General features: G+C 44.5%; 11 protein-coding genes across 11 annotated transcripts; 5 read left to right on the forward strand and 6 right to left on the reverse strand.

Moving 5' to 3' along the window:
* The first annotated feature begins 325 nt into the window (after positions 1-325).
* On the forward strand, positions 326-627 carry BDQ94DRAFT_154601 (uncharacterized protein). The gene has a single exon (XM_026768320.1). The coding sequence runs from the start codon at positions 342-344 to the stop codon at positions 588-590; it is 249 nt and encodes an 82-aa protein (XP_026620087.1). The 5' UTR covers positions 326-341; the 3' UTR covers positions 591-627.
* A 208-nt stretch (positions 628-835) lies between these two features.
* BDQ94DRAFT_163933 (uncharacterized protein) lies at positions 836-1,774 on the reverse strand (the record flags this gene model as incomplete). The annotated part of the gene is made up of 3 exons (XM_026769846.1): positions 836-897; positions 984-1,314; positions 1,376-1,774. The coding sequence occupies 3 exons, from the start codon at positions 1,772-1,774 to the stop codon at positions 836-838; spliced, it is 792 nt and encodes a 263-aa protein (XP_026620088.1).
* Positions 1,775-2,864: 1,090 nt separating this feature from the next.
* Positions 2,865-6,762, reverse strand: BDQ94DRAFT_122774 (LipA and NB-ARC domain protein). The gene is made up of 9 exons (XM_026763808.1): positions 6,607-6,762; positions 6,280-6,505; positions 6,156-6,215; positions 6,034-6,103; positions 5,753-5,982; positions 5,504-5,699; positions 5,318-5,455; positions 4,227-5,268; positions 2,865-4,174 (listed from the first exon to the last, which is right to left on the reverse strand). Exons 1-9 carry the CDS (start codon positions 6,702-6,704, stop codon positions 3,001-3,003), a joined length of 3,234 nt encoding a protein of 1,077 aa, XP_026620089.1. The 5' UTR covers positions 6,705-6,762; the 3' UTR covers positions 2,865-3,000.
* Positions 6,763-7,656: 894 nt separating this feature from the next.
* On the forward strand, positions 7,657-8,742 carry BDQ94DRAFT_163935 (uncharacterized protein; the record flags this gene model as incomplete). Its single annotated transcript, XM_026769847.1, has 1 exon — positions 7,657-8,742. The coding sequence occupies one exon, from the start codon at positions 7,657-7,659 to the stop codon at positions 8,740-8,742; it is 1,086 nt and encodes a 361-aa protein (XP_026620090.1).
* Positions 8,743-9,566: 824 nt separating this feature from the next.
* BDQ94DRAFT_154612 (folylpolyglutamate synthase) lies at positions 9,567-11,617 on the forward strand. The gene is made up of 5 exons (XM_026768321.1): positions 9,567-9,709; positions 9,756-9,920; positions 9,970-10,865; positions 10,920-11,074; positions 11,131-11,617. The coding sequence occupies exons 1-5, from the start codon at positions 9,677-9,679 to the stop codon at positions 11,352-11,354; spliced, it is 1,473 nt and encodes a 490-aa protein (XP_026620091.1). The 5' UTR covers positions 9,567-9,676; the 3' UTR covers positions 11,355-11,617.
* A 463-nt stretch (positions 11,618-12,080) lies between these two features.
* On the reverse strand, positions 12,081-13,028 carry BDQ94DRAFT_163937 (uncharacterized protein; the record flags this gene model as incomplete). Its single annotated transcript, XM_026769848.1, has 3 exons — positions 12,081-12,586; positions 12,686-12,896; positions 12,930-13,028. 3 exons carry the CDS (start codon positions 13,026-13,028, stop codon positions 12,081-12,083), a joined length of 816 nt encoding a protein of 271 aa, XP_026620092.1.
* Positions 13,029-14,004: 976 nt separating this feature from the next.
* BDQ94DRAFT_154616 (uncharacterized protein) lies at positions 14,005-14,455 on the reverse strand (the record flags this gene model as incomplete). Its single annotated transcript, XM_026768322.1, has 1 exon — positions 14,005-14,455. A coding segment is annotated over exon 1 (163 nt), but the record flags the coding sequence as incomplete, so codon positions are not given.
* Positions 14,456-15,520: 1,065 nt separating this feature from the next.
* On the reverse strand, positions 15,521-15,968 carry BDQ94DRAFT_163938 (uncharacterized protein; the record flags this gene model as incomplete). The annotated part of the gene is made up of 2 exons (XM_026769849.1): positions 15,521-15,787; positions 15,837-15,968. The coding sequence occupies 2 exons, from the start codon at positions 15,966-15,968 to the stop codon at positions 15,521-15,523; spliced, it is 399 nt and encodes a 132-aa protein (XP_026620094.1).
* A 911-nt stretch (positions 15,969-16,879) lies between these two features.
* On the forward strand, positions 16,880-17,598 carry BDQ94DRAFT_154619 (uncharacterized protein). The gene is made up of 3 exons (XM_026768323.1): positions 16,880-17,040; positions 17,112-17,454; positions 17,535-17,598. The coding sequence occupies exons 1-2, from the start codon at positions 16,994-16,996 to the stop codon at positions 17,254-17,256; spliced, it is 192 nt and encodes a 63-aa protein (XP_026620095.1). The 5' UTR covers positions 16,880-16,993; the 3' UTR covers positions 17,257-17,454; positions 17,535-17,598.
* An 840-nt stretch (positions 17,599-18,438) lies between these two features.
* BDQ94DRAFT_122862 (uncharacterized protein) lies at positions 18,439-20,020 on the forward strand. Its single transcript, XM_026763809.1, has one exon. The coding sequence runs from the start codon at positions 18,445-18,447 to the stop codon at positions 19,834-19,836; it is 1,392 nt and encodes a 463-aa protein (XP_026620096.1). The 5' UTR covers positions 18,439-18,444; the 3' UTR covers positions 19,837-20,020.
* Positions 20,021-20,477: 457 nt separating this feature from the next.
* On the reverse strand, positions 20,478-23,902 carry BDQ94DRAFT_122868 (uncharacterized protein). Its single transcript, XM_026763810.1, has 5 exons — positions 22,838-23,902; positions 22,504-22,777; positions 22,124-22,446; positions 21,689-22,065; positions 20,478-21,614 (listed from the first exon to the last, which is right to left on the reverse strand). Exons 1-5 carry the CDS (start codon positions 23,416-23,418, stop codon positions 20,581-20,583), a joined length of 2,589 nt encoding a protein of 862 aa, XP_026620097.1. The 5' UTR covers positions 23,419-23,902; the 3' UTR covers positions 20,478-20,580.
* Between the last annotated feature and the right edge of the window lie 3,134 nt (positions 23,903-27,036).

A 27,036-nucleotide genomic window follows, 5' to 3' on the forward strand; every position in this document is an offset into this window, starting at 1 on the left:
GCAGTTTGCGACCTTGGTTCTTATAGTGAGCCGCGGACCCTGTCCATTCTCTGTCATAGTTGGTGTTCAGCTCTTCGATGCTACTAGCTCTCAAGTGGAAAGTAGTTTGGCGACTGAATTGCCCATTTGATAGAAAGCCATAGGTAGTGTTGTTGTGGCATGGTCTGTATGGTTACCACATCTGTGGTACTGTCACTACGCATCTGCGCACTCTTGCTTACAGGGTTGCAGGTTATAAGATTCTCGAAAGTATTCTGCTTTTGATCTGCTAGAAACCACTCATATCTGACCAAAATTAGAGTGAGGCAGTCGGGTTGGAAAGATTAACACATGTTTGACTCATGGGACTTACAGCTCAGCAAGTAAACGAAGGGGTTGTGCAACGTGTCGCTTATCCTGGCGGCGCTTTGACCCTGCCAACTTGGCCGAGTACTCCAGCAGTTCAAACGAAAATAGCTTCTGTGGATCACTGGCCCAGCACGTCTAATCGGAGCGCCCGGATATGTCGGGCTCCATTATCCAAGGCTATGCAGCGCATTAAAGTCTTTGCTCTGTTAATCATTGGCATGATTGAGACAACCACCAAGTAGATTCCCCTCCCATTAGAGGAGGGGCAACATCTAGCCTATAACTTTGCAACAACAGTATGACAGACGCTGGCCCCGCACGGAAAATACCCGGTCGCCGGTGTAGTGGGATTGCGCGTAGGTCCGAACAAAGCAATTAATGTTAGGCCAAGAAATGAAGATGTCCTTGGAACAAATCTTGCCTTGTACATCATACAGCAATGAGACAACGGGATATTTAGCTCTACGCCACGCTTCTTAGATCATCCTTATGGTGCATCGATTTGGTGGAACGGCGCATCTGTGTCCTGTGTATGTTGTACTGGGATGACTGCAGGCGCAAAGATAAGGAAGTAATCGTATATTTTGCACCATAAGAAATGCACAACAAGAAAGGATATATTAGCTGCTGTAGACTGCGTGCCATGAATTGTTCCAGTTTAGCCAGGCAACCATGTCCACTGACAAGAGAGGAGCACATTGGGACATCCTCAGCATGTTGGTACAGCGCAGATAGTTTTGAAAACTCCTTATCACAGCTTGGACACTTGTATAGCCACCCTCCATCCTCAGAAATTCTGTACTTCCAGCTTTGGTAAAATTCGCGGGCTATATTGTCAACCTCCTCCTCAGTAGTACTTGACGGGCAATTCTCAGCCTCCAAGTGGATAAACATTCCGGAAAGTGATCTGAAAGTCCGGTAACAGCCGTAGCATTCCATGGTTCGCGCCTGGTGACTCTGCTGGTGCTGAAGAGACATACTATTAGCACTATTCATACTTGGCTCACACTAGTAAAAGTGCACGTACCATTCGTAAATTGTTCTCATTACTAAAATAGCGATCGCATAATGTGCAAAGGTGGTGTTGGGTAACGACGTGTTCTTGGAGTTGCCCAGCGTAACCATGATGTATGTTGCAATCGAGGCAAACGTGATGATTGTCCACTAAATGGTCTTCGAGCTCTTCTCTGGACTCGAAGTCTCTTGGTTTAGGACAAGATGGACAAAAGTGATGTCTGTTGGACGTTCGAAGATGCGAGATTTTAGATGATTTTGAGACAAACACTCGGCGGCACCTTTCACACCACTCATGCCGTAAAGTCTGTCTGCAATGGTCATAGAGCGCATCAAGAGAAACAAAAGTCCTTTCACACATTATACATTCGTAGTCCATACCATTATAGGTGAGATATGGACCTAAGCCCATCGTTAGTCTGCTAGAGTGTAGGGTATCCAACGACAACGGCGACAGCCGGTATCTCTTGAGGGAAGGTGGAACAGGAACCTCGGATTTTGAGCTACCCACAAGTGAAACAGAGAGATTAGGTAAGGCACTGGAGGGTAAAGGCCCGTTCTTATTGGCGTAGGGTCTGCTACCACATGACTGGCGACATGTTCCCGACCTCCCAGCCAGTAGAGCTGCTCAATTTAACTAGCTAAAGACTGACTGACCCCGTCGCCCTAGAAGCCCCTTGCTTATCTCCTGATGGCATTATATCCTACTACGCCGACAACTCGTGAAACTTGCGATAGATGCCATGCACTATTTAGAAGACAGATCCGAAGCATGCCACAAACAAGCTATATATAAGTAACAATCCAAACAAATATACGGTTGTAACATATATCCAAAAGCCAGGACCCAAGAGAGTTTGGACTTTATTGCCAAGATTAATACATACAAAACCCACTTCTATCCTCTCATTGAAGTCGCAATCTCTTTAAAGCAACGTGACGAAATTTCTGTAGTTATGGCTTTGTTAGATTCTTACAAGCATGAATTAATATTTGCCGTTTCAAAGTCAACAGAGAAAGTAGGAGTGACTGTACCTGGTCAACCACCAGATTCTATAGAATTTTCCGAGTTATCAACGAAGTATCGCTATTTGTAATCCAATGCCCGTTTGGAAGATGGTGAATTTTGATATGGGTATCATATGCATACACAGAATCCATGCCATGATCAACAGTGGTGAACGAGGTTCCTTCTAAATAGCTGAAGGTGCTAGCTGCAACAAGCTGTTGACGCACTGCCAACTAGTCACTGTTAGTTAGAGCCAGTGTACTTGCCCCACAAACGCCTGTATTCGCAAGAGTACTGATGCCTAATAATTCCTAGTACTTGGCTTTAGTAGGATGTCCCGGTCATGTGGGTTATCGTCGCCTAGGGCTGTGGTTCAAACCGTTGTAGTGTGGGGTGGAGGTCATATACTCCGGCGTCATTCAGGGATTACTATTAGTGTTGGCACGTGACTGTTGGTCTGTCTAATAATCTTATGATCTTATCAGGTGTTCATGTATCGATGTTTTAATGTATTGAGTGTAATACGTCTATCTTCACGCGGCATATTCATTAAACACAGTACTCTAAATTAAACTCAGGAAAGTGTAACATTTCCTTGCGCTTGTAGAGTACAACTATGCAGTCTTGTTTCACGGCCTGACGCGGCCTAGGATGAAGTCACACCATTGTGAATTGAACACAGCAATCCAGAAGACACGGGGTTCTGACGCAAGATTTACCTTTGCCGCTTGGAGTGTTTCCGTTCCTTCAACTTCACGGCCAGTCATCAAAAGTATGTGAGCAATTGAACATCGTACAATGCCAGCGTTAAAACCTCCCCCAAGTCCAATCTGCTCCAATACTACCAATGCGCTTTTCCATCGTGGTAGCGCCTCTTCCCAGTGTGACTGTAAATGAGAGATCCTCGCAAGTGAAACCCAGACACGGAAGCTATTGACTTGTGCAGTATAGTCTGGTGCGCCAGAGGTTGAAAACGCACGCTGGAGGGCAAATAGAAGTGATTCCGCTTCCGCATACCTGTGCTGTAGCAGGTACACTTCTGCAAGTGATAACTGCAGGCGTCGGCCCGTGCTGATGTCCTGAGTTCTTTTTTCCCTCATTGGTTCCAATTCTCGTAGGAGGAGATTTTCGGCATCGGATGGTTGGTTTAGTTCACAATGCAACTCTGCTACCCCAGAGACCAGAGCTCGATACCAACCTGAGCCCTCAAAGAAATCGTCAAGAAGACTACCCCGAAGAACACCCTCAAGCAAGTCCAGAGCCTCCCTGAACAGACCCTGGAAGCGAAGAACCTTACCTAGAGTTATGTCTCGCGCTCGTAAGGTTATTCTTTCAAGAGTAGAGTAATTTGCATGCAGCGGTGTCCATTCGGTCAATTCCGCTTTAGCTTCAGCGAGTTTGCCCTGGCGAATCAGATTCTCAGAATAGGATATGATGAGGTCACCACGATGCGAATTGAGTCTCGGTGTCAACTTCTCTTCCTCCTCAGAAGACACACGACGCAGAAATTGCTGCAAGGCGGTTTCAGATTCCTCGTGCTTCCCTGACATCCTCAAGATTGAACTCTCTCGGTACGCAAGCCAGGCATGTAAGTAAAGATCGTTTCCATCTTCCAATAAATTTTTGGCGCGACTTATCGCTTCAACCTTCCAATTTGCGTTTGAAAAGCGTGATGCAGCAATAAGGGTCGATGCGAGTTCGCGTTGGAACCAACCTTGCTCTCCATCTTCTATGCAGATAGCGTCATATTCAGCAAGTACGCGGCTCAGATGAGGTAATATAACTCTTCCCATTTCTCCGTTACTGTGAACATGTCAGATTTTATCCTTTAATGGGTGTGGCGTACATAACTTACAGTGGCTCAATGTACCTGTTCCTCGGAAATGCATGGCAAATGAGTAGAAGGGCTTGCTTTCGCCAGCTGTTCAATTCTGTTTGCGACATTCGCTGCATCACACAGTACTGAACCAATGGGTGAATAGAAAAGTTTCGGAATCCATTAGGCCCAACATTGCAGGATATGAGCGAAAAGGAGAGCAATTTCTCAACGGCCACGTCAAAGTCAAAGTCACTTTGGATAACCCTTGATAAACGGGCATCCACTCCTTCGTCCTCTGCGCGGATCTCCGTCACCTCACCGTACTCGTTCCACCTTTTTTGGGAAGAGGTCCCTCGGTGTAAAATTACTTCAGAAATGGTTGCTGGCTCTAAGAATGAGAAGAGAAAAAGAACGCTGATTGCATCGGGTGATTCTTGTTCAAGTTGTTTGAAGTTAATTTCCCATGCTGTTAAGACTGCTTTTTCCGTGTCTCCCAGACGTGAGACAAACCGGAGTAGGTCCTGTCGGCGTGTCGAGTAAAGTCTCCGGTAATCTGCTAGAGACCTATGACGTGAGCGTACAAATGCTCCCGCCTGCACTAGAGCCAGGGGAAGCGATCCAAGGAGTTCAGCAATGGTTTTGGCATCCTCAATTTCACTTTGAGAAGGTTGCTGGATACCGGCCTTTTCTAGTAACAACTGCACCGCATCTTCGTTCGCCAGAGGTGTGAGTATGTGACCCTCGTTGGCTACAGTCCCGATAAGTCCCTGGTCACGACTAGTAATGATAACATGGCCCCAATTGACGGCGGGTAAATACTTCTGTATAGGGACTGACTCTAGATCATCAGCGTTATCGAAGACAAGTAGCCACTCGGTGTTTTCAGGTCTCGCCAACCAGCTCTTGATAGAAGTCGTCTTGCTCTTCGAATCGCCAAGGTGGAGAAGATCATGCAATCGATCAAAGTCCGCTTCTAGTGATGCAATGGAGCTTGCGTTCAGAAAAGCTACTCCTCTCTTATATTTCGAAGTGTTCTTGAGGAGATAGTGTAAGGCAGTCTGTGTCTTTCCTGAGCCACCTTCTCTTAAGTCAGCAACCACCATCGGACAACGAAGTTAATAACTTACCTAGACCACACAGGGCAAATATCGATCTTGTCTGCCCTTTGTTGCGATCGAAGTACATCCTCATTGTTTCGAGGATGTCAGCTCTACCAAATAGAGTCGAACAAGGTACGGTTGAAATGTCAAAGGGAATAGCGGGATCTATTCGCATTAGCTATCATTAAGCGATGCTACTAAGCAGTAACCTACCTCTTTGTATATGTGACGTTTTCTTCAAAGTGAAGACGTCATGAAGAGTGCCAGCAAATTCCTTCAGACGGCTAACCACAGGACGAAAAGAGCGATCTTGGAGAGATTTGAATCGCACAATATTTCGGTGATCAGCAAATTGAGGAACTGTGATCTCGTGAGGAACATTCAATACTGCAGATTGCTGCTCTACAATCTGCTGTAAATGTTAACACCAAGACTGCGAATGACTCTCGGGGTAGTGACTACCATTTTCTTAATGAATGGGCCGATAGAAGTAAGTTCCAATTCGTAGAAAGAAACGAGATGTACCGTCCTTCTTCTCTTCACGAAGTCCTCTGTGATCTCTAGTAAGACCTCAGAGTCCTTCTGTAGGTCCCTAATAAGAGCGCGTGGAGGTCTCAGAGGCGAGCATGCTGAAACAATGTTTGCCATGAGTTTGCCCATGACAGCAAGGTTGCTGCCATTATGCGGGGTACCTTGCAGGTTGTTAGGAAGTACCATCAGGGTTCGATAGAACAACTACATACCAAGAAATAAGATTCCATACACTGCCTGTTGCACTTTTTCTTGTTCGTCAGAACAACCAATCAATAAAGCCTTCAGCCAGAGTTAGACAGTGCTTTAAGCTTCAGAGTCTGGAATCAGGTACCTTCTTTGCGACAATTCCACCCAAGCTATGGCAAACGAGCACAATGGGCCGGATTTTCTCCTTTGTATCAAATTAGCAAAAGCAACACAATCATAAACACAACCAAGTTGATTTTATTTCCTACATCTGCGGCTGATCTTATGTCTGCCAATTCAGTGAGTAGTTTCAATGATATACTGCGTAGGTCTTGCTGGGCGGTAAAATTTTTGAAGCGAGCATTAAAGCCAAAAGTCGTTATCCTAATGTTAGGTAATGCTTCAGGCAAGAGATCCCTCAGCCACATGACCCCCGTGTCTTGATGAGTCCACGTGTCGAAGGGATCGCCGTTCAAGCCATGAATAGCAACTAAACTATCAAGCTAGTCATTATTAACTCGACTTATGTTGCGGGATCATTCTGTCTCATGGCTTTTTACTCTCCACAAAGGACAGAATGAAGATAAAATCCTTACTCGAACACGACATCTCCCTGCTTATGTATTTTGCCCTCTCTACTGTTGGATGAAGGATCGTAGAGAACTGTGATTCCGTATTTATTTGCGCCCGTCATAATGATGTTGTAACTGTTTGCAGTCGCATCCAGAACATCATAAAAACGTTAATAAAAGGGGCCATCCGCTATTAAATACATCTCACTTATGCCAGGGGACGACACGTGTACTAACACCATACGCCGAAGAGATACGGCCAAGATCACCTATCACACAAGCAATCACCAATCCGAAGGCCCCCATAAGCGCCGACGGAAGAAACCACAGGGTATAGTTTTATCACACCTGAATGGAATGCCTTGGGGGGGGGGGGGGGGGGGGAGGGGCGGCTTCGTCCCGCCCGAACCAGGCTAATACTAGGACCCCTGCCAGGGGGATAAAATCTGCCGAGCGGTGTACGGTGGAAAGGCGCCAGCTGTGTCCGTACAGACTGGACTTGAACGGTATTAGCAAACAATCGTGGTCACGTGATAACACGCAAAGACTGATGTGTTAGTACAATGGTAAGTATAGGAACTCATGATGCACTCTCAAAGTATAATGAATTGAAGCCACAAAAGCAGGCAATTTCATGGTGTATGCAGTCTAGCATAGACTATTGTCGGCGGAGTTGTAATGCGAACCGTAACAATTAGAGTGGTATGTGCACCAGCCTGGCTATCCCTCTCAGCAACGGCAGTATGTGGCTTGGACCTTTTGAAGCATTATCAAGTGAAAGACATATATTAGTGGGAATCGAAACAAATTTGACTACATGGGCTACTGCATTTGTTAAATATTTCTACCCTTATATTGGATGTACGTTGGCGTTCGTGGAGTGCTGCGACAATGCCAAGTAATCCACTCAGATACTGCCTAGTACTAATTTCAGACGTGGAGATTTTGGCTGCCGCCAATTTCTACAATACCGAAGTAGCTAAAAGCCACCTTCTCCTCGTCAAATCCCCCAAGAAGCTACTTACTGCCCCAAACATCTTAAAATCAGATTTGCCAACCATCCTTAGACAAGCAATGGCCCGGCCGGGTTTCAAACTCAAGGCAGTTCTTAATGACGATGTGCTTGAGATCGAGGCCGCCTTGGAGAAGCACCCTCGCCTCGTCATTGAAGCTCTGATTGAAGCCTTTCTTCTATGTCCAATGGACGAAGGCATATTAGCTCGGCTTCAACTAGGAGACTGTTTCCGCCGATCCCTTCAATCCAGCCGGCTAAGAACACCATATCGACTACATACCATCGTCAATGAATGTAAAACTGGGAGGACGGACTCACGTTCGCTGGAAGGGGAATTCTATAACCATGGCGGTGTTCGTGCTGTAGCTGCTCTCGCAACTGCAGCAACAGATAACAAGCAGGTCATGACACTACTCAGGCACCTCCCAGAACAGCATCTGCAGGCTCTTTTAAGGTCCATAGACGACATCGAACCACACCGCGACTTTATCTTTATCGTGGAGACTTTAAGCAGGAGAAAACCGCCAAGGTTATCAAAGAAGAAGAGCATTCCAGCACCTCGATCCCGTCGGCGTTTCCCCTGGTCTGATGGTGCCAATAAACCACCGAATACGATAGAAGAGCAAGTTGCTGGTCAAGGGCGGTTTGCAGAATGCTCGGTCAAAAAATCGCCTCCTAGGACCGGAGGTGTTGAACTCGGGAAAGCACCTGATGAGCATGATGTTCCATGTCCAAGGTCTACCCCTCATATGATTGAGACACTAAGTAGAGCTGCCCCCTGTGATCAAGCATCCACACACCGCTGTTACAGCACCCCAAACGCCACTAGCCATCCTGCTGCAAATTTGGCAGGAGCCGACCAGAACAAATCACAAATTGTCTTCTCGGAACCTGTTCCGAATGTGGCACACGCACCTGTCACAGGTACACAATATCCCCATCCTGCGGTGGTCCAAGAAATAAAGGAGAAACGACGCACAGATTTGTGCGAGCCACGAGTGTGTGATTTACAGACTGCGGGAACCGTGCTAAAATCTTTTACTGTCAGGATACCCTTACCCAACGGGCGTTACATCGGACTTTGGAGGCACATGGCAAGACTCGGGTATGTGCAAGAAATTCAGACAAGAAATGGATGCAGTTAACGGAGACAACAGAAAACTTCAGAATTGATCTCGACCACATCGATGCGATATCTTACTATGAAAAAGATGCGGACAATTCTGCCTTCGAACATTATGGCATTGACTTGGACACCTTCAACGCTTCGTGAAAATGGCGAGCAGATACAGAACCTCTCCTGAGGCGACCTCAAGATTGACTGCCTGATTGAACGACAGCCATCTACCCATGACCAGAGGCTTCCCGTCTGCAGTTGATGAGAGCCGTTTGCCGTGGTTTAAAATCAACAGATCGCCTGGGAATGTTTCAAAGTTCGTTGGCCCGAGGCTTTCATTGCAAGGACCATGACACCGAATGAGAAATGCCGCCTTTCCCCTGGTCTTGCGATAGAGGTGTACTCAGTAAGAAAGCAACATGACACAAAGGGATTTTGAGCTCACTTCAATGTTCGCAGCCTTGATGAGAGGCATAACCTTAGTTGCCCGATCCGGGTGACTGCATTGTTCCACTACACTGCTTCCACGATAGGGCCGCCAGTGTTCCTGCATTGCGGCTACACTCAACCATGACGCAAAAGTATTTAGGGGCTCCATCGATCCATTGACGCCGATAAAATCTTCGGGAGGGGCAGACGGATTCGACATAGTCGGAGCAAAGGAAACAGGCAAGTGGCCTTACTTTAGCTCACAGCTGTCGCATTATCTAGACCGTTAACAGCGTCAGTAACAGCGCAGGTTTGGAGAACGAGATGATCTCACCACATGCTAACGACGATTATCTTGTTTCGTTTGTCTGGTGAACGGAATAATTGGAGTGGGGTCGCTCAGCAGCTGCTTAGCCGGACGGGGCGCCTGCACGTGATTAGGGGCTCTCTGGACTGGAGACCATAATCACACCTTGCTAATCTCACAGATAGTGTCACAGCAATGATCGGAGTGACTTTGAAGTCAGGTACCCATGCACATTGGCAATATGAAGCGTAATTATGAAGTATTACTCCCCAGCAATATACTGCTCTCGATACTGACTTGAAAAGAATGCACTCAAGCTCCTGGAGACTCGAAGGCGAAAAGCGCGACCGACAACCCCTGCCGCAACGTTCCAACAGCAAACTGGAGCGCCCCCGAGCAATACCCCGACAGTTAGGGGTGTACCTAGCCTGAATGGGATGGAGGAGTGGCTGCAAATGCTAGGGCATACGGTATACATGTCAACTCGTACGGCAACGTACTTGTTCTCACTCTTGATAGGAGTCTGATTTGAACAACCTCAATATAATTCATGTCGCTGGTACGAAGGGCAAGGGAAGCACATGTGCTTTCGCTCGTTCTCTCCTTCGTGCGCATGGTCTGAGGACAGGTTTTCCAAGTCGAGTTGGATTATACACCTCTCCTGATTTGCAATGTATCAGAGAGAGAATACAGATTGACGACAGACCCATCACGGAAGAGATTTTTGCTCGATACTTCTTTGAAGTTTGGGATCGCATCATAACGCAGAACCCTTCCAATGGTAAAGAAGGTGCTAGACTCCCCCGATATTTGCAGCTTCTGGCAATACTGGCGTTCCACACGTTTATCAGGGAGAATGTTGAAGCGGCAATATTTGAAACACACCACGGTGGAGAGTACGACGCCACGAACGTCGTCCAAAACCCCGTTGTGACTGGGGTTACATCTCTTGGCATGGATCATGTAGCACAACTCGGACCTACGCTAGAAGACATTGCCTGGCATAAAGCAGGAATCCTCAAAACTGGGGTGCCTGCGTTCTCCCTTGAACAGGAGGCTGTTGCTGCTCGAATGCTGCGGAACCGTGCGGCCGAGAAACGGACACATCTGGAGTTTGTCTCAGTCAATACCTCACTTCCTGACAATTCGAAAGTGTTGGGTGTTACAGTACAAAAATTGAACTGCTCACTAGCTGTCGAATTGGTCAGAAAATTTGTGCAAGTCAAAGCACCTGGACACGAGTTGAATGCCGAGGATATTTCTCGCGCCGTCGACAGATTTTCCTGGGGTGGCAGATTCCAGATCATAGAGAAAGGCCTCTGTCGTTGGTTTTTAGACGGTGCCCACAATACCTTGAGCCTCGAACAAGCGGCGGCATGGTTCTCAGAGAATACCGGTGCCTTGAATCATCGCAGGTCAGTTAGTGTGGAAGAAAACGAGAGATGTCGACCATTAACCACATTGTACAGATGTCGTGTTCTAATATTTAGCCACTTCTCGGAGGAACGGGACGGTAGGGTATTGGTGGAGTGTTTAGCTCATGCGCTTTCAGCACGGGGTGCGAAGCCAGAACATGTCATTTTCACTACATATAATGAAAGGGATGATGGAACTAGCAGGCTAGGTAAGATTCCGCCTACAGCCCTATTCCCTGTTTCCACGTTGATAAATTACTCCTAGACAAAACTCTCAAGGTACCCGAAAAGCCTTTTCCCGATCTTTGCTCTGTATATGCTGCGGTCTGGAGCAGGCTCGATCCTGAAGCGATAGTTTTGAGTAAGCCAACAATTGAAGCGGCGATAAGGCTTGCGGAACAAATCGCTGCTGAATCTGGTGGAGCTCAATGCTTTGTGACGGGAAGCCTGCATTTGGTTGGAGGAGCCCTGAATCTATTGAATTTTTAACGCGGCGCACATCGTCACTTCACTGTTTTCGCGATTTTCATTTGTATGTGTGTATGCTTGTCAGAGTCGGATATGCAGATATATTCTCCTTTTTCCGAAACGCTATTTACAACTCTCGAGTGCAATGTGATTGTCCACCTAGAACTCTGGCTAGCTTCAACTTGGGCGTTTACTACCGGCAAATTTCTGAGACGGAACGTTGCTCCTTCTAGCGTATTTAGAACCTTATTGTGCTATGTGGAAAGCAATCGATTATCTTGGCAGTTAGTCACATTAGCCCGTAGCAGTCCAGAAACCAAGGTTTCGATGTATGGGGGCCACTACGAAATGTAGGTAAACGAATGATTTCTACTGTAGACAAGGTGGTAGTGCAAGGCGCGATAACTTCTTTCGAAAGGAATGACTACAAGGACTCTTATGAGCAATTATTGACGAAAAATAGAGCATACCCAGATGATGCAGTCAGCACGCACCACGGCTGCCCCTCAACATTCGTCTCAACATCATCAGACGCTTCATGAGTAATGGAAACTTGGCTGGGCAATCTATTCCCCAGGGCAATCTGCTCCCCAGGGCCCCCAAGGCTACCTTTCCATGAATCTCCAGTCGTGGCAGTCTTGGCGGCGAGAAGACCAGGGTTTATCTAAGAGCCACAATTTACTTCGTTGTTCCGATAACATAGCCAAAAAGCCGTAAGCGCTTTGAATCATTAGGTTCGGACTGAATCTAGACCGCTGGTATTGGAGAAAGTGGGGCGTCCCTTTCCGTCTCCGACCCTTTCTTCGCCCGTCTCCAGCACCACCACGCATCGATATGCGGCTCGTCGCTGACAACCGCCAACAACCGACTCAGCGAGATAGCCGCCGGCTCTGTAGGGAAATAATCACTCCTCATGGGCTCCCTGGGCTCTGCCGGCCCTCCCTCACAGTAGTAGCAGTCAACTCCAGATCTTCCGTCTTCATGCACTAGCTGATGCTCGATACTACGAAAACTGGTTTCACTAATCCACTCCTCGTGGTCCGCCTTGAACCTCTCGTAACACTGTATATCAAACGTGCGTCCGCCATGTTCGAACCAGTCTGTGATAGCCTGGGTGGAGGATTTGATGGAGATGGAGCCACCTAGAGGCGCGGATACCCAGCCGTCTAGTATTAGATGCCCGTTTACGACGAGCTCAGCGAGATTGGGGATGAGGCGCTCGATACAGGTAATGTGGTAGTACTGGATGAGTTCTGGGGACGAATCGTCAGTCAGCCAGTCAGCCACACAGTTAGTTAAGAATAAGAACCGTTCTAGGGGATAAGGAGATAAGGAAAGGCGATACACAATACCCCCATAATACATATTTCGGTCACCCTTCAGCGCAAAGCGATAATGGGAACGGATAATCGGCGAGCGAGCGAGTCTCGTAATCGCGCAGTCCCACGCTCTGCAGTGGCTGGCCTTGACCCGCGGCACCTCTTGCAGGTAGAGTGTTCGCTCTCCGGATTGCAGATCCTTTAATATGTAGCCTGCCTCTTCTCTCCTCCGTCTCGCTTGTCTCTTCCTCTCCCGTCGTCTTTCCCTGTCCGCGACTGCGGGGTTGGCTGGTGTAGCATCTGGCCGTGCCTCGGGTGAAGTTTCGTCGCGGCCCCCGCTGGTGGCGGTGTCTGTTGGCTCTGTGCTTGGAGGCATGGTCGGAACAAGGCTGAAATATTGAAGAAAATAAATCAGATTCCCAATATAAGATCATTTATAGATGCGCCGGTACAGTATCAACTTGGAGCAGAGCGGGAAAGAAGAGAAAGTTGGTGTGGAAGAGAGCACGGCACTGAGCAATAAAAGGACAGCCTTGCGGCGGGTTACTTTCCGACGGTCCAGTTTCAACAAAACAGGCTTTTATTGGCCATGAGTCTGTCTGGCTGAGAATGTAATTGATACTAGCGTTGTCAGCACGACTCTTGGTGCGTCTGATTGGTTTTATAGTGGATCCTCCTGCTTCAGCGCTTCAGCGCTTCAGCACTTTTGGCCTCTCGTGCTGCCAAGGAACCAACTGTTGGTTCATGAGACACCTTGTCCCAGAAATGACATATCTTGAGAATCGCCTCGCCATGGGACACGCGTTCATGGGATCTACCTAAAACTGGGAGCAAACTTGTCAGCATGGCGCGGCTGGCAAGGAAGTTTCTGTTCTGAAGAAATAACATCTAGGGCGGAATTACGTCGCAAAGACATTGGATTACGGCTCATTCCTGGCGACTTCAGCAGGGATGGGGCTCGTAGAGGTAGAGCTGGTTTCTTTTACGGAAGATGGCTGGGACGGCAACGCTGACGTAAACCAAACCAAACCATCTCCGGTAGTTACAGTATCATATTGTCTTTGTTCGAGATGTGAGGCAATTGAATACAGTATCTTGCACAATCACCATGCCTACCCAGAGTCGCCATTTTTCTTTCCCAATCCCTAGCATTATTACACTAGTCTGCATACGGTTTGGCTGGTATATTAGTGCTCTTGGCACTAATAATCTGGTTTGTAACTCTAATGACCTTACTTCTCGACCTTAGTAGTTCATGTAGAATACCGGAATCTAGAAGCTTCCGTGCCCAGGCTACGCTCAGACCGGAGCACCTCACTAATGCTTTACGACTTTTTCTTCAAACATACTGTTAAGTTGCTATTGTGCTAAGGCTGTACAGCAACGACACCATACCTATCACCATCAAAAATTTAGCTTATCTGCTCCAAGACGAGCTGCGGCATGTCTATCATGAAAACCGCTAAAGCTGCCAAATGTAGTAAGCAGACGGTCAAACATACCCGCTCCAACCTGCGGGTCTTCAGTCCTAGAACGCCACCAACTCGAATTGAGCGAGCGAAATTAATCACACTGATCATGCTGAAAGCATTATGCGAGCATCTTCTCTGAGAGCCTGTCTTGTCCCTGGAACAAGATGGCAATTTTCGTCTGGGACGGGTTTAGCCTGCAAGTAGCAACCAGCAGCATAAGCAAGGCGCTTTTCTCGGTCGGTTGGTCCAAAAAGATGGTTCAGAAAGCAAAAGAGCAGAAGCCCGATCTACGCGACGAAATATATGAGACACTTCTGAATCAAGTCATACCAACTGGTATATGTTGACGAACCTGGGTGTGACAGACGGGTATAATTTAAACGCACGGGCTAGGCCCCTTGTAGTATTGCACCAGTGCAAGTATCCCAGTTCTGTCGCGATCAACGTTACCAGACTCCCCTGCGTACTCCCAGGATGGTATTGGCCTATTTTGCATCTTTAGTAACATAACAAACGCAGTTGTGTTTATGGAGTTCATTGAATATCTTCTTCGATACTGTAGGAAGTACCTAGGAGAGAGATCCGTGCTTGTGATAGATAATGCTGTATTTCATCACTCTGAGCGATCAGAGCAGTTATGCTCCTAGAAGGGGTAAAACTAATAGTCTGCCGCCGTACTCGCCCGATCTGAACTTAATCGAAGAGTTCTTTGCCGAGCTGGATGCCTTTATAAGGCGACTATGGTATCCCTACGAGGAAGACCCTAGTCAAAGCACTAAAAATTATCTCGCATAATGTGTGGACACAGTGCCTTGCAAAACCACTCTACCTGTCCAAGTCTATCTAAAGTCATCCATCAGATATAGCCTAATTAAAATAGTTCTTATATGGTTAGACCGGTAAAGGATCCTTGTAAGAACTAACTTGTATTATAATGTTTTATTAAACTACACTCGATGAGCAAAAGTTTAACGCCTACATAGGATTCTTTATTACAATGTGGGTGACTTAGGCTCATACCACAGCTAGAGAATTCCGTCAACGATTGAATATCTTCATTTCTACGATGCATTCACCGGGCACTACGAGTTCAACTGCGTCCGGGAACGCGAGGGTCAGAGATATAAGGAAACATGTTAAGCAGGCGAAACATTGTCATACAATCGCAGATGACACATGAAGGGAATGAGAAGCAGTATATAAGAGCAGGAGGCCGAAGAACGTACCAGGCTTTCCTGCTAGGCAAAATTTCGGTGGTTATAATTATAACAACTATAATATAGGCCCGCATTGCTAATTAAACACTTGTTTAATCTCGTGCGTGACTAGAAAGAGCGCACAAGAGATGAAACAATAGCGGCTATGGGTTAACGAGATACCATCATTGCCGATGGGATCATAGGCCCGGTTCTTTCCTTCTTTCAAGGTCTGCGATCATCATCTCAAGTGATGGAGTGTCTTTCAGGCATTTTTTCCATTCAAGGATCGTCTCGTCTTTCTCTTTGCTTAAGAATGCAAGCAGAAGCTCAAGAAGGATCTCAAGTCGCTGCTTGGCATTCTCTACATGTTGTAGCGCCAATTTCCTGCGTTTGTCTCTGTATGGCTCAAAGTCACAAGCTAACTTCAACATCATGCATGACTGGCAAATTGGTGCACCAGTACACTAACCCATCAGTAAAGTTCACAGTAAACAATATTCGAGGTAAACAAACCTTTATCCGCTTTGCGCGACAAGCTCTGCATGCGACGCTCTGCCGTTTTGCTTTTGGATTGCTATAGCTCGGTTCAGCGTGTAAGGCTTTCACCGCCGGTCGCAAAGGTCGCAGGGTCACTTTCTCCTTCATGGTCAACGACAATTTAGGAAGGTAAAACAATTATTTAGAGAAATGCACTGAAAGGGCAGGTAGGAAATATTTGGCTGTGATCACTAGAAGTGGGTAGTGTCACCATATGCGAAAAGGCTTTGGTGTGTCATAAAGCGAGATGGGTAAAAAGATGTGTACAATATATATAAGACGGTCGCAGATGCTATATGTAAACTGCCGCTGCCGCCGCCGCAGCAGACCTGCCGCAAACCCCTGCATGCCCATCAGACGAACTATGGTGGCAAGATCTGCCGACCAATGACAGCAAGGGGGATAATCCAATGCTTGCAGCAAGGGTGTCAAGCTGCATTCAATGCGCCTGATATATCTGAAATTGCTTGGCTAGCCGCCTGGTCGAATAGACCCAGTTATTATCGGTCCAGTCAGATATTGTACCTGTCAGAATAGAGAAGTTCAACTTGCAGACTAATATTGCCTTATAAAGAAGAAACTGACTGTTTGAGTCAAGGGCAAGAGTGAAAGCTAAGGGAGGTTAATACTTATTTAGGACTAGAAATATCTATACTGTAATAAAGTTATAGCTGTGTTACCACTACCGATAGAACTGCTAGTGTCTTTTAGCCGAAGACGAAAATAATCAGAGTACAGAGGGCATCAAGCAAACCCTTCTGCAGCTCATTCAGTAATGCTAGTAACAAACACATGCACAAGCTTTCACGTGATACATAAACTCAATCACATGAGCGACTAAACAGTAGTTGTGCATCACGTGCACGTGTATAGAATATGATAGTATCTGAATAAGGTCACGTGCTACATAAGGTACTGTGTATTTCCGCAAAATTACTAGCGCCGCTAATGACTTTAGGTACACACCTCCGTACGCAGCCATCCTATCCTCTTATGCTAATATGACATCCCCTTTTTTTAAATCATAGGCTACTCCATCTATATTTTGATCGTTGCGTCATCGTGTATAAGTGAGCCAGCTAAAACCCGCTCAGAATTATCGCACATATTTCGCAGCGTTGTAACTACTAAACATGCCATGCATTGGAGACTTATCTGCTACTGGCACGGTTGTGGAAAGGCAAGCGATTGTTCTTTCTTTACTGATTGCCGAGAAGCAATGACTGATAACAGAGTACTGTTGGCTTTCAGATGCAGCTCAGACGCCAATATACACTGTCCTATACATATGGATGAGCCCGATTCCTACCCCGTGGAAATACTTGATGTTCAGCATAGAGCCCTGACAATAACGTTAGAACTCACACATAGAAGAAGCCTTACTGCTGTGAAGTGAAAATATTATTGTAAATCTTTCCCAGATATATGACTTTGGACCCTCAGATGAGTAATGTGATCCAGCGCTTTCTGGCTATATGATAATTAGCCTAACGAGGCTGACCGGTTTGAGCAGGCCATCCAGTCTGGCCTGCGTTATTATTTAACAATCACAATAGCAGCTATCATTTGCTCCTAACGCTGATTGTAATAGGAGGTACGTGTGTGCTTTATACCATGTCCAGTATAGCTCACACGAGCAACTCCCAGCTATTATTACCAAGCTACTTCGGCCGAAAACCAACACACATTCTTGTAGGCTCCCTGCCAAATCGAATCATTGCAGTCTATACTGAATAAGGTTTGAGACATAGCCACGTGGACCGAGCGTATCTATCTTGCCCAACTGTCCAATTTAGAAACTGCTGTAGTATAGTACATCGCTACTGCCGTTGCACTCTAAATCAGTGGAGATCATTCTTCTTCATCTATGGGCTTTCTCAATCCTTCATCAGCGCAAAACATGTAGAATCCAAGTGCGCTGAAATATGCTACTTGATTGCAATGAGCACCATTTTTGCTACTTCAAATATATCCAGGGCTGCCGCAATGATCGCACAATAGTTGAGTCTCTTGGTTGCGTTACCTGTTTACGTTTTGACTCTCTCCTGCATATCTGGTTGATCACGTTGGCTGTTTGATTTAAGTATATATTATGGATGCTTTGAAGTTAGCCCAATGCTACAAAGTTGTAAAGCGCTTACAGAGTATGTCTATATCTAAGACAGTTTGTTAAGCTTGAGAAACCTAGCGCTTGTGAAATTGTCCGAACCCGATACGCAAGAGCTGCGGATTCGTCAAGTCAGGCTGAGGTAGCAAATCTCGTGTCAATAATATTTTCATTGGCCTGCCACAGTATGCGGCCTCTGAATACTAGGAGCTTCCAAGCACAACAATTGCGTACTTGGACGGGTTAGGCTTCGAGAGCAAGGTGAACCAGCTATTCCATTTTCTTATGCCAGGCGGTGGGGCTCCTAGATTACTAACTTACGGCAACAACTAACCAACCAGTGTAGCTCCGACAACTGACTCGTTAGTCAGTCAGAAGGTATTACGCCGTTCACGTTGCGGGGAACATCACGTGCAGCAGTGAAAAGGACGTCAGCTCTCGCCCCGAGTTTCGATTACTCTTCGACGTATGCCGAAGATGGAACTCAGCGACCTACCGCCAGAGATCGTCTTGATAATCCTGGATTTCATTGAGACTACTGCAGCCTTAAACGATATTTGCTTGGTATCAAAGAAGTTTTGCGCTATCGCCCAGCCGCTTCTTTACCATGAGATTATCCTAGGTCCTGGAGATGTACTGTTATCAATCCTACTTCTCTGCCGCACCATTACTACCTGCCCTCTCATAGCAGCGCATATCCAACAGCTTGATATTGATACCGACAATCCAGGCTTTCTACTGGCTGAGGGTGAACATAATATCAATGCTGTCAACCCAGATAAAATGCCAAAAGCAGATATTCACCTCCTCGAAAAGGAAGCCCAGGATCTGAACTTGGGTGGCATAGATGCGTCTCATTTTGGTACTGAAATCGGAGACTCCGTCATCTTTTCTATGTTGATAATCTCACGCACTCAGAATCTGAGATCTTTGGTTATTACTCTTGACCCCCAAGGCCTATTCCTCCTGACTAGCTTATCCCAAGGTCGTATAAATGCTCTTTGGTCATTACCTTGCTTAGGCGGCCTCCAAAGATTACACCTACGCTGCCGGAAAGGTCGCTGCAATAATAGAATGAACATGAATAGTATCGCCCGGCTTCTTTCTCTGCTGCCTTTGAGAGAGATACAGATCAGCGACTACTGTTCTGGTGGGCAAGATTCATATGAAACAGATATTGCAGATGTTACTCCCCTCAGATCAATTTCTGCCTCAGCTGTTTCACTAAATGGCAGTTCTATTGAGGAAACAGATATTGATGTGCTGATTGGACTATGCAAAAATCTGACTGCCTTTTACTATGGGCCGTGTGGTTCTTATAATTATCAATTAAGTTTTCAGCGACTATACTCACTGCTCTCTTGCCGACGGGATAGCTTGCGGGTTCTCCAACTGTCATTTGACGACCCTTTCGGCATACCCCCTACTTTCAGAGACCACCAATCCGGCGGCCCTCCTAAACAGTTCGTTGTCCTGGAATACCTAATACTGGATCAAGTATATCTTAGCCGTATACCTGAACTTCCATCTTCCTTGGTCCACCTTACAATACGGGAGTGCCGATCACCAATAGCGCAAGCATTGGCCTGTATAGCGGAATCCGTGCTAAATGGCAAACTGCCGAATTTGCAATGTATTTCTCTTCACAGCGATATCGCCTGTCCTGGCCAGATGATTAGCTTACCGAAGAGGGGTGCAACTGATATATTATTCAACAAGACATGCCAAGATCTACATAACATTCTCGACGGAACGGGAATAACACTGGAACTCGAAAAAGACTTGCTCGACAAGACTGTCCAAGGGTACGGCGCTGCGTATGAATATGGTCAGCCCGGTGAATTTTGGCCATTCATTTATCTTGAATAAGCGAGGCAAATTCCATACGATCTGAACTTCTTTCTGATGTTGGCGTCACCGCCTTATCTCACCCAGACTGCGCTCTTTGTACGGCTAGTTGTGCGGGAGCATGAGAAACTGATTGTTCGGACATTTAATGTTCCGTTTTTGGGATAATCATTGAGCGAATATCGCAAGCGCGACTGTCCTGTTACTTGTTGATCAATGGTTTACAAATTCGGGATATTTTAAAATAATTTGTTCAAGATGGGACAGTGGGACAGTCAGTCTTGTCGCTATTCGAATGCTCTGTTGTATCGATGTCAAAGCTTGTACATTCCTATATTTCTAAGACGGCTACTGTAAGATAAGGAAGTAAAATCGTTTAGTTTACAGTACTAATCGATACTGCCAAGAAGTTTTGGTATCAAGCTAACTGTATGCGGACTAGTATAAATGTATGGAGGGTTGTCTTGAAGAATTGTGGAAGAATCTGGGTAGGCAGGGTGATTGTGCAAGGTGCTGTATCGGCTCTCTTGTCTGCTCAGGAAAGATCCTATACTCTCTTCCCAGCAGAACACCTTGATACAATCTGGCGAGACGCCAGAAAACTCTAACCAAGGACGTGAAATCGGGAAGCAGGCCTAAATCTAGACTAGCAAATATTTAAAGGGGATTTCATTTCTACGGTCACACGTGGACGAACCAGTTAACTTCTCCATGGCTGATCTAATGTAAATATGCTCCTGGACCAGAGTATTATCCATAACATACTCAAAGATCATGAGGGTAGTTCCCAAGGTATCTGACATTCAAGCGATGCTTGTCTACGGTGTGCCTTCGCCAATACATCTCGTTGTCCACCGACTCGTTGCAGTAGTTACAGTGACGATCGTCGAGATGCACGGCTCGGAAGTGTCGCAACAGACCTTTATGGCGGGAGTACTGCATTAGACGCCGATTGCCAAATCCCGCGGGGTTTCCATAGCATTGAAAGCATGCTCGGGGCTTCGCGGCAGTTCGGATGTCTTCGCCAGCCTCCTGCAAGGCGATCTCATGCCGTGAGGGCGACGGGGCAAGAAGAGGGGGTTCGGCCGGCGCCATAACTTCTCGGGGGGGGCTAGGCGTCCGGGTGTCTTGAATCGGAACAATCCGCTTCGGCCGTCGACCTCGTCGCGGGCCACCTTCCAGAACATCACAATAGAGTCGAACGGCTTCGGTAGCCTCATTTCGCCGCTGCCACTCGATTTCCACCGACAAGGAGGTGGGCCAAGTCATGAGTTTACCTAGCAGGTGAATCTGCTGAGGAAGGAGTTGCTCTTCAGTTTGGAGCTGCTCCTTCGCCTCTTCGTCGAGAATTGCAGTGCCCGCCAGTTGCCGCTCAATATCAAGGACCGCCTGCTCCTCGTCAAATTCCTCTCGCACACGTTGGCGGAGCGCATACAAGAGTCGATTCCGTGTATTCGTGACATCCCGTTTCAGCTTGTCAAGCTTATCGAGCTTCCGGCCACTCTTTTTCTGACTGCGCTGAAGTTTTTTGGAGAACGCATCCCGCTTCCGAATGACTTTCTGCAGCTCTGGATCGTGCTCCACCGTGGCCTTCTGCGCATCAGTAAGCTCTCGGGGCCGACGTCGGTCAATCCATCGTCCCATCCGGGTGACAGCCCTCATCATGTCCGAATCTGGCTTGAGTCCTCTCATCAACGCCTGCATATCAGTGCCGATGCGCCGAGGAAGGTAATGGTTTAGGAATGTTCGGATATCCGCGTGCTTCATGATCAAGTTCTGTTGGGCATCGCTGACAAGACCTAGCAATCCCAACGGCTTTGAATCAGTATTGTATGACGGAAGGACGGGCAAGGTGGTATATTCCACAACTTACCGCTTTCATTCAGAATAGTGCCGCCACCGTACCGGAACCGATGCGTGAACAACGACCACTTAAAGCCGGCGATCTCGCCGAAGACCTTGAGCTGTCGGGAAAGGGTACTTGAGGGGATGGGCTTATCGCGATGTATCTGAATCTTGCCGCGGACGCTCGTGACTTTGCAGAATACGTAGTGTTTAGCCTTGTCCCGTTTCAATGGGACCTCCATCTGCTGGCGGCCATCTTCCACCCACAGGCGTCGGAGGTCCCCCATGGACTTTATTCCCGGAGCCCGAAATGCATCATCATGAAAGAGAATCCCAAGAAGGAACGTATGAGGGCTCAGCATCAATGATGGATCATAGATAATCTCGGGGAGGGGGAAGGTGTTTCTGATGGGCCAGTCAGTAACGGGATTTCTAGTGCGGAAAGAAGCAGGAAGCTACATACGCTTGCGTCACACCCATGTATTTCTTGGCAAATTTATACTTGATCTCCAGAAGGATTCGGGGGGGTCCACCATGAGGATCCCGTTGGATCGAACACTGTAGATGCTGGTACTGAAGACGACGCATCGCATTGATCCTATTCACCGTAAAGCAGGCCATTAAAGGGTAGAGACATTGCTGCATGCGCTGAAGACCAAGATCGAAACGTTTCTCCATGGTGCGCAGGGTTGTCTCCTGCAGGGGCACCACATCTTCGATAAACATCGGAGTCTTTTCTTTCTCATCTGTATCTAAACCATGCTTCCTTGCGACTTTTCGGATACTCTGGGGCCAAAGATGGTTAGCAATCAATTTCAAAGAGAGGCAAGTTCTCATCCCAACCTTCCTCATTCGCCGACCGAGCGCATCGTCCATTGGCTCTTCCGTGAGCTTTTCATAGTGTCGGAGAAACGATTTCCAGTCCGTATCCAGAGCCTTGAATTTCTTGATACCCTTGAGCTTTCGACCATTTTTGCCCAGCCGCAACCGCAGGCACCAACGGACGAACAGAGTCAACTCCTTTTGCCCAGCATCGCGAAGTGCAGTCGCTGGATCAGCCCACTTGCAGTCCGGTTGCGCTGACGCCCTGTATTTCTTCTCTCTCTTTCGACAATACCTGGTCATTTATTAGCCTGTACCTGATGCTTCTGTGCCACTGTACGGAATTTCGGCATACCGTTCCCATCGGTCTTCCATCCGCGTAATGTTCTTTCTGGTGCCGTCTGCATAACCGTCATCATCACTGTCTGACGATACCTCGGTATCCGAATCAATATCGGGGTCCGTGTCAGAGTCACTGGCAGAGTCACTATCACGGCAACTATTATCGCTGGAGCTGGTGTCTAAATGCTCGTCTTGTTTTGCGACGTCTGCCAAAGCAGCTGGTTTTTGAGGTTTCTCCCGGGAACACCTTTTCTCTGAACGACGAGTACGGCTGGCACTAACAACCATGCCACCTTCTCCAGAGCTGCAGTCTGAGTCCGTATTCACACGGCTTGATAAAGGAGATCCTTTAGCAGTCTCATGAGACTTCCTTTTTAAAAATTTCTGCCTAGAGCGGTTCTGACGGGTTCGACCCTTGCCTCTTCGGCGAGTGGGTAGAGGCACGTCGGAGTCTGTAACATCTGTGATGTCCGTCTGGAAACCCGCACTTGCGGCGTCGTCCGAGTCTAGGCGGAAAGACGCATTGCTAGCGGTTCCGTCGTCGTCGTCGTTGCTGCTGTGGCCAGCGTCGTGATGGCGTGGGCGACGAGCCATGGTTCAAGGAAAGGAGTCGAGCGACCGGTCTACTGAAAAGAGAGACCAGAAGAGGGTAGGATCGCAAGGTAAGTGGCGACGACGGCAGGCAGATAATATGGAAAGATGAGATGGCTGAGGAACATAGACGGGGAGAAGGGAAGGGGGGAGGAGTGTCACTTATAAGGGAAAAGGTGACTGCTTCGGGGAGGGGGGCGCTTCACTCTGGAGGGAGCCGAAAATGGCTCCCTCAGAGGCTGACCTTCAAAGGTGAAAACGAGCATTGCTGTGGTTTGTTCAACAAAGCACCAGGAGTGGACAGTATCTTGCCGCGGGAGCTCAGTTGGCAGCAACTGGTGCCTGTCACGTGCCAGGAACCCGGTGCGTGGCCGAGATGGATTCGTTATGCGCACGGCGGCTAAGTCAGCAGATGGGCTGGAGCAGCCGTTTTTGGCGTCATTTGCGGCCGAAAAAGGCAGCTCCAGCCCAAATTGAAATACTAAGGTAGTATATTTTTTGATATTTATTATATATTATCTTATTAGCTTTATTAATTTTAATAATATCTAGTATTTTATTTTTATGACTCTTATTAATCTTATTCTTATAAACTATATTAAATTAATAGTTATTAAGGTAATAGCTACCCTAACAGATATAATAATAGATATAATAATAAAAATAATAATAATAATAGTAATAGAAATAATAACAGACAGTAATTTAATTATTAATATACAGCTGATATTAGTTATTTCTACTTTAACATATCTGTAAACTGGAGATATGGAGATATTATTAATAAAGATAATAAAATCTAGTATAAATCAGTTTATATTTTTATTAAATATTTATATTAATTAGTAATTATAAAGAACCCTCGGAAGATTATTTAAAATATTAATATTTATTTTCATGGCGAAGTACTCAGTTGGTAGCTAAATAAATTAAGTCTAGATATTTAATAAATTTTATTTTAATTAAATAATATTAATTTATTTTATAAATAATTAGAAAATAGATTCTGTCTACCACCCAGTTATACTCAATAGTAGTTAAAAAATTATTATTATATAATTAATAATATCTGTGTGAACTGTTTATCTTCTGCTTATATTTTTTAACTGGTAGAATTTATTTTTTAATATAATAATAATAATTTTTATTCTCTGATTTTATATACCTGGTAATATATGGATATTTAGCTTTAAAAATTAATTAATAAGTTTTTTATATTAATAATAATCTCAGAATTTATTTAATTTCTTATTAATAAATTAATAAACTAGAAAGATAAATAAAATCTAGTATCTTATTATTTTTAGAATAACTACTATCTCTGAAATAATAATAATATTAATATTAATAATTATAATAACTGCTGTCTATTCTTCTCTAACTGAAACTACAGAAATTAAAGGTCCTGGTAGAACCAGTTTAATAATAGTAATTAATAAAACTAATAGAATAATAGTAATCAGCGCCTCTGGTAATAGAATAACAGGCAGTGAAACTATAACTAGTAAAATAAGAATTAATAAAATTACAGGAATTAATAAAATAACAGAAACTAATAAAACTATAAAAATCAAAGAAATATATAAAATTAATAAAATAATAATATATAATTCTATAATAATAATAATTATAACTAATAAAATTATAATATCTTAAGCTACTTCCGCCCTCAAGGGAACAATTGTAGTAATAATAATTATATTTATAATGATAATAATAATAATAATCATTATTATTAATAATACTAGAGAGTATACTATAATACTAATACAGACAGTTATAATATTATAAAAAATAACTATTATAATAAAACTGAGAAAGAAATAGATACAGAATAATAATATTATAAGAATAATAATTACTAGCCGGATAAGTATAATAAGAATTATTAAAATTATAATAAATCTACATAGAAGCCCAAACCAGTTAATAATTAGAATAATTAAAATAATTTCTAGTATTATTATTATATAGAAAGTTTCCTATTAAATAACATAATATATATGTATTTAAAAAACTGTTTCAGAGAAATACAGGCGTATTATACTGATCTTCTTATTTATATAATTAAATCTAATATTAATTATTTACTAAATCTAACCGGGAACTGTTTTTTTAAAAATTAATATTATATTATTATAAAAGCAGTCTTCACTCCTACGTCTGAAGATATATAATTAGTTTATTTAGATATTAACTATATAATAAATATTATAGACTATTAATTTATATAAAAATAAATTCTAAATCTAAATATTCTTAAATATGCATTTATACTAATTTACGGTGTTGCTGATAGCTTTATAAGTACTAAGTATATTTTATTTAATATTTATTTTTTTATTTAATAATAAATCTAACTAGTTCTTCTAAAAATTATTTTAAAAATCTATTTAATAAATAATTTAAAAATAAATTTATTAATTAGATCTAATACTCTCGGTCCCGAAGATTTTATTATTAATTATGATTGATATAAAGTAACTATTATTAGTTATAATTATATAATAGTTTTTATTATTATAACTTCTAAATTAAATTACCATCCCCAACCACGATCGGTGTTTACCAGTAAATATTTTATAGTTAAATTATATTTAAAGATAATAATCTCTATCTAATAATACCAGAATCTAGCTACTGACAGAGACTATTTATTTAAATTAAAAAAATAATTTCATGATATTATATTATTTATATATATATATAATATAAATTTTTTTTTATATTATAGCCTGCAACGACACAGCTAGCCCCGTTATAATTAACTATTATATAAGATTAGATAATATCACTGAGTTCAAAGCTATTAGTATCTATTATATATTTAATATAAATTCTAAAAAAGATCTGATTATACTAGCTGCAGTCCGGCCTACAGATAATAAATTATTATAATTATTGAAAACTGATTCCAAGATATATAAACAGTTATTAAATAATATTATTATTTATAGTATTCTAACTAAGTAAAAATATCTTGAATAAATATATAATTTATATTCTGATATATAAATAAATTAAAATATCATCCAGGTCTCTATAGACTGTGTTACGGACCCCTGCTAGTTAACCTACTAGTAAGGCGGACTCGCCAGGCAGAAAGCGCCGATAAGGGCAGCGCTCGGGCAAAACCAAAACTGTTATTTAGTATAATCGCGGATTGCCAATACGACGCCCGGAACGGCCTCGCACCACGTGACTACGGTATATGGACAAACATATGGTATACGGCATACCATCATGGTCTACAACTACTATACTGGTATACGGCAGACCCGATGGTATACGATATAGTATACGGAGGATAGGATATATAAGGACACTCTTTCATGTACTTAGTTAATTCTGTTCTTTGTGCTCAATACTACTATCTTTAAGTAACTATATATTTGGAAGCTTAGCTATAGAACGCTCGTCCGCACTTACTTATGAATAGCTGTGCGGTACTATTCAGCCTTACTTCTCTTCTCTTATCCACGATCTAGTTGTCTCTCAGATAGTCATCAAGTTGATATTACCTTGACGTAATTCAGCGGTAAGTATACCAACGGGGCTAAGCTAACTGGGACAGGGAAGCGATCCTAGGGTTTGACAGACTGATAGCTTGAAATTTATATA

Source organism: Aspergillus welwitschiae (genome assembly GCF_003344945.1).
Source record: "Aspergillus welwitschiae strain CBS 139.54b unplaced genomic scaffold BDQ94scaffold_70, whole genome shotgun sequence".
Lineage (NCBI taxonomy): Eukaryota > Fungi > Ascomycota > Eurotiomycetes > Eurotiales > Aspergillaceae > Aspergillus > Aspergillus welwitschiae.